Source organism: Poecilia reticulata, unplaced genomic scaffold, assembly GCF_000633615.1.
Source record: "Poecilia reticulata strain Guanapo unplaced genomic scaffold, Guppy_female_1.0+MT scaffold_673, whole genome shotgun sequence".
NCBI lineage: Eukaryota > Metazoa > Chordata > Actinopteri > Cyprinodontiformes > Poeciliidae > Poecilia > Poecilia reticulata.
The window spans coordinates 1-5920 of NW_007615421.1; the positions used below are offsets into that span (position 1 = coordinate 1).

Here is a 5920-nt window from a genome sequence, read left to right on the forward strand (position 1 = left end):
ATATAGTATTCATTTAGCTTATGAGCTGTTCACAAAGAAATGAGGGACAAGAGTGTATCAAGTATGAAGAGCAGAAGGTTGACTTATGGATATAGAGCAGTAAAAAAAAGAAATAATGGACAAAGTCAGAGGTTCTTTCAAAAATAAATATAATTGGAAGAAACGGATAAGTACAAAATCAATTTGGTTCATTTCAATATTTTTATTTATTAGAAGCTTGATAAGCAACACAAATCTGATATTGGTTGGTTGTTATGTTGTGCTTTGTCCATTTTGTCTAACACAGTTTCACAAAATTGTTCTAAATGTTACAATAAGTTACTATGACAGTAACTTTAACAGTTGTCTTTTTATTTGACAGTAAAATTTTCACACACAAAGAAAGCTTATAAGCTAACATTGTATTACTTTTATATTACTTTTACCTAGTCGACACAAAAACATCAACAATGTAGTAAGTAGAATGAATCTGAAGTTTTACACAGGATTGAAGTGGATTTCACCATTAATTTACTTAAGTTAGCTTAATATTTTTCACAAAAATAAAAATATCATTATGAAGAGGTAGAAAATTGTTTGAACAGCACAAACAGCAGGGCACATGAAAACCTGGTCCAGTAATCTCAGATGGCAAACCTCATCTCCTGAAAGCTCCTAGCAAGAGATGAGCTCTTCTACACATATGATTATTAAGCATTATGATTATTATGTGATTATTATATAGAATAATTATGTTTATAATATTTTAAATATATAACTTTATCAGTGTTGAACTGTGGCTTCTCTACTGAAGATGAAGTTTTTAGCAGAATTTACTCCTTTAAATTTAAGCTTGAATTTCACTTGTTTATATGTTTGTGTTAGCTGTTATCACAATTTTCCGTCCAACTCAATATTTTCAGTTTTCTTGGATTTTTTAGAGCGCCTCCTAAATAAAAAGAAGCCAACAGTCAAACAAACTAATGCAGTCTCTACAATCAGCAAAGCAAATGTTGTGTTAAATCCAGTCTCAGCTTCTTTGATGGAGAGCCTCATACCAAGGATGTTCAGATTGTTGATTACGGTGGTCGGTTCTTTAGTTACTGCAGGAAAAGATAAATACATATTTGAATTAATAACCTTCAACAGACCTTTAACAGTGAAATATTTCTAAACTTTGTWACATTGCATTCTGAAACAAATATAGAGGCTTCCAGATAATATAGCTTGTGCTAGTAAATTTGCCCAAACCTATTATTGGGGTTATTTTGATCAGTAAAGTTGATATCAGTCACATGTCCAACTTTACATTTTTATTTAAGAGCATTTTGATCTGATCTGGAATAAAATCACCTTACCTTCAGGTTTAGGAGTTGTGGTAGATGTAGTGGTAGATGTAGTGGTAGATTTAGTGATAGATGTAGTGGTAAATTTAGTGGTAGATTTAGTGGTAGGGGCAGAGGTAGGAGTAGCTGTAGAGGTAGCGTTCCAACACTCATGAGGTCCAGATGCTGGGTCAGGAAACCCGTTGCAGCTGATGATGGAGGAGTAAAAGGACACAGAGGCTTTGGGGGTTCGAGGCAGATCAGGATCTGAGCGATTGACATAGAAAAGTCCAAATCTCTCTGTATAGCCAACAGCCCATTCCAGGTTGTCCAGCAGAGACCAAGCAGTGTAGCCAATGACATTCACGTCATCAAGCAAATAAGCTGCAGAAAAAAAAAACTATTTTATAATGCACAAAATCTGGAAATTGATATTTATTTATGGAAGTTTGAATATTTGATGAAGGCCTTAACAGATTTTATTCAGACCATAGATTTGATTTATTCTTAGACAGAAGTATCTTAGATGTCCTTAGATAGTCCATGAAGTTGTTTTAATACCTTTGAGCACTTGGTTGATGTACTTTTCATAGAAATATTTCCTGTGAACGTCATTCAGATCAACTGGTCCGTTTTCAGAGACACCGTTCTCAGTGATGATTACTGGAGGATTTCCGAACTCATGCTTAATGAATTTCAGCAATCTTCGGAGACCAAATGGGGTCATTGTCAGCCAGTGTGAACCAGACTCCAACCAGGTACGATCTCTAAGAAGTACCACACCCCTGTAACAGGAATTAGTCCAGGATTTAGTTGATTAAAAATTCTAGATACTTTTAACAATTTTAGAACATTTTGATAAAAGTATATCAAGTCATTATTTAATTGTAAAGCTGGCTTTTAAAATGCATTACCTGTCTGCCTCAAAGTGTTGAGTAGTTCCAAAGTCTACAGGGAATGCCAAGACACTGCAGTAATGGTTTAGTCCAAAATAATCATGTGTGCCATTAATTCTCCTAATTTCCTCAGGAGTAAACTCAGGAAGCCTTTAGAAAAATTTAAGAAGTTGTATGACAAAAAACATCAGTGTATGCAGTCAGTGTAAAACAAACTTAATAAGAACCTGCATAGAGATTCCTTTGAACAAACTTTATGGTTTGTCCACAGAATTAAAAAATAGAACCAAAGTTTTTACCTGGATTTTGTCAAACCACCTGCAAGACTTTGCTCTAGAACAGATTTCTTCACCAGTGGGCTGTAGTCACCATTAAAAATGGGATGGACCCACCAGCCAAGATAAAACTGTGGATAGGGTTTGACACACAGCAATCGTCAAAAACATTACTAAACAAGGTTTTCTGTTAAAGAGTGACAGAACAATATATACCTCAACCACACTCCGTGCAGCTTCGTAGTCCTCTTGCTTGTAGGGGTTTCTGGGTTCTGCCCAGTCCGCATTCACAGTGATGGAGACCATTCCATTTTGTGAGGCTCTGTATTTGTCATTGTAGACATGCCAGGCTTCTGCATGGGCTTTAATTATGTTGTGACTTACAATGTAAGGAAGAGTATCTGGTCGGTCACTGAAACCTGAAAAAACACAAAAAAACTGTGATGTTGATTTTCTTATGTAGATATAATTCAAACATTCTGCCAGTAAATGCAGCATATTTTCTTAGAAGTACTGCATTAACAAAAGTCTGACCCACAATATGCTGAAATTTTCTGAAAATAAAGTGTAATTCTGGTTAAGAATATTATACATACCTGGGGCATGTGTGCCTTGGACATGGCCTAATATTGCTATTATGAAGGGCTCATTGAAAGTGATCCAAAGTTKCACTTTGGGACCAAGATTCTCATAGAGGACATCCGCATAATCCCTGAATCGCTCAATGATGGTCTCATTTTCCCAACCTCCAACGTCCTGTAGAGCTTGTGGGAGATCCCAGTGATACAAAGTAACCTGATCCAAAAGAAAAACAGTTGGTAATAGAGGTAAAACATTTTTCTTCATGAATATTTTAGGAGAAATACTTACTTGAGGCTGAATGTTTGCTGCAATGAGGGAATCCAGAAGTTTGTTGTAGTAATTTAGACCAGCCTGATTGATGTTTTTGGTAGTACCATCAGGTAGGATTCGTGGCCAGGATATGGAGAAGCGATAGTGAGACACCTTGACTGTCTTCAGTGCAGCAATGTCATCTTCCATCTTATTGTAACTGTTACAAGCCACATCCCCAGTGTCATGCTCAGATATTTTTCCAGGAGTGTGGGTAAACTTGTCCCAGATGCTGAGACCTTTTCCACCTTGTCTCCATGCCCCTTCAACCTGTGAACAGGAAAATCAGAACTGAAGATGCGTCTTTCTTTTTGCAGAATATCTGTAAGGTTATTTGTGTAGGGTGGCAAAAACAAGGACTAAAACCAAAATACAAAGCTTATTATTTATTTGTGTTAATGCAAACCATTAACACAAATATTTTGCATTTGTGTAAATTGAAAACATAAGACAAGATAGCAAATTTAAGGATTGGTTTCTTTCAACTAAAAGTATGCCAAATATAAAATGTTTTCATTAACAGAAGTTGTTCATTTAAAAAATGGAAAAATAACTTCTGGAAATGTGCCTCTGATGAACAGAACATGAATGAATGGTTGGAATACATTCATTGACCTTTCAACCTCTGGTTTTAATTTACAGATCACCATTGTGATATCTGTCTGGGTAGTTAACCTGATCTGAACAGCATTTGGATAATATCTTTCATGGAATATTTTTTTACCTGGTATGATGCTGTTGCACTACTCCAAATGAAATCCTTTTTGAATTCTCCATATATCATCTTTTCATCTTCTGGCAATGGGAAACCATTGTCTTTGATAATATTATGGTAGAAATGAGCCGAAAACTTAGGTGTTCTGGGTCGGTTTGGGTTATTGAAGTCAACGTGGTGCAGACCATACCCAAATAGGTAGCCATAAAGGAACTGGAAAGAATCCATGAGATATGTTGCATAGCCTTTCACCTTGACTCCATCAAGTTCATATGCTGTTAAGATAGAGGTAAAAAACAAAAATTAGTTGTGAATTACCAAGACATTGTAATATACAACATTTTTGATATTTATTACTGTACCTTTAAGAGCCTCATCAATATAGGTTTTGTGAAGGAAGACTCTGTCAATTTCATCATAAGCCCATTCTCTGGGAGTGGCAACTGAATTTTCAGTAATGTAAATATCTGGATCTCCATATTCTTCCTTGATCCAGTTGAGAAGCCTTCTCATCCCAAATGATACAGCTCTTGTGAATTCAATTGCTGTTGTTGGTTGATCAATCATCTCTTCTTCTGTATAGTCTCTGTCATTTTGATAGGATGATGGCAAAATTGCATCTGTAATGTGGGTTACTATTCTAGAAGTGTAGTGATTCACACAGAACATGTCAGCAGTTCCTTTAATAAAGTTCTTTTCCTCCTCTGTGAAAGAAGGGAGTCTTGACTGTTTAAGACCTTGGAGTTCACTTTTAACTAAAACTTGGGCTTTCAGGGCCTCTGGATAGYCCCCATTCTTGAAGATYGGGTGRGCAAACCAACCCACATGGAACTGCATTGCACGGTCAGCAGCAACAAGATCACGAGGGACATTRATATCTTTRGGTTCAACCCATTCAGCATTGAGKGCAATGGAAACCATCCCTCCTTGAGAAGYGCGGTATTTCTCATYGTACGTGTGGTATGCTGTAGCGTGAGCTTTTATTAAGTTRTGTGCAACTTGGTATGGTGCTGTTCCTGGCTCCTTWRTKTTTGGAGGRATTTGTCCAGTTCCATATCCTAGCCATGCAAGTCCTTGAGGGTCATTCATGGTCATCCAGAATTTTACTCTGTCACCAAAGGTGGCAAAGCAGAAGTCACAATAATCATTAAAAATGTCAATCATCTCTACATTCTGCCAGCCACCAATGTCTTGTAGAGCTTGTGGGAGGTCCCAGTGATANAAGCAGAAGTCACAATAATCATTAAAAATGTCAATCATCTCTACATTCTGCCAGCCACCAATGTCTTGTAGAGCTTGTGGGAGGTCCCAGTGATACATGGTGATCATTGGGGTGATTTTTCTGGCCAAGAGGCCATTAATAAGTCTGTTGTAATAATCAACACCCTTTTGGTTCAGGGATGCACGTCTGCCATCGGGAAAGATTCTTGACCATGACAAAGAAAATCTGTATGACTTCACTTTCAAGGCTTGCAGCATGTAAAGGTCTTCTTTAAGTTTATTGTAACTGTCACAGGCAATGTCTCCAGTCACATTATCAGGAATACCACTACCTGGCTTCTGAGTAAATGTATCCCATACACTGGGTCCTTTCCCCTCCGCATTCCATCCACCCTCAATCTGGTAAGCTGAAGATGAGACACCCCATAAGAAGTCTTGTGAGAAATTGCCATAGTGATACATTTGTCTGTCAAACTTTTTCTGTGGTGTAAATTTTTCCCAGACAACTTTTGATGCTGATGGGACGTCTGAGGGTGGCAGTGGGGTGGAGCGGCGAGGTGGTGATATTTTCACACCTTCAAAATGATCTTGTTTTTGTGAAACAAAACCATTTTGCTC

General features: G+C 37.2%; 1 protein-coding gene across 1 annotated transcript in view; it reads right to left on the reverse strand.

Moving 5' to 3' along the window:
• Positions 1 to 228: 228 nt before the first annotated feature.
• The window catches only part of LOC103461152 (lactase-phlorizin hydrolase-like), a 9601-nt gene continuing 3909 nt past the window's right edge, over positions 229 to 5920 (reverse strand). The window contains exons 7-17 of the mRNA XM_017303590.1: positions 5366 to 5904; positions 4444 to 5269; positions 4091 to 4356; positions 3346 to 3636; positions 3072 to 3270; positions 2692 to 2894; positions 2500 to 2606; positions 2219 to 2350; positions 1866 to 2089; positions 1338 to 1688; positions 229 to 1082 (exon numbers count right to left, since the gene is read on the reverse strand). Of these exons, the coding sequence (XP_017159079.1) occupies positions 871 to 1082; positions 1338 to 1688; positions 1866 to 2089; positions 2219 to 2350; positions 2500 to 2606; positions 2692 to 2894; positions 3072 to 3270; positions 3346 to 3636; positions 4091 to 4356; positions 4444 to 5269; positions 5366 to 5904 (3350 nt within the window). The 3' untranslated portion in view covers positions 229 to 870. The remainder of the gene's footprint in view (positions 1083 to 1337; positions 1689 to 1865; positions 2090 to 2218; positions 2351 to 2499; positions 2607 to 2691; positions 2895 to 3071; positions 3271 to 3345; positions 3637 to 4090; positions 4357 to 4443; positions 5270 to 5365; positions 5905 to 5920) is intronic.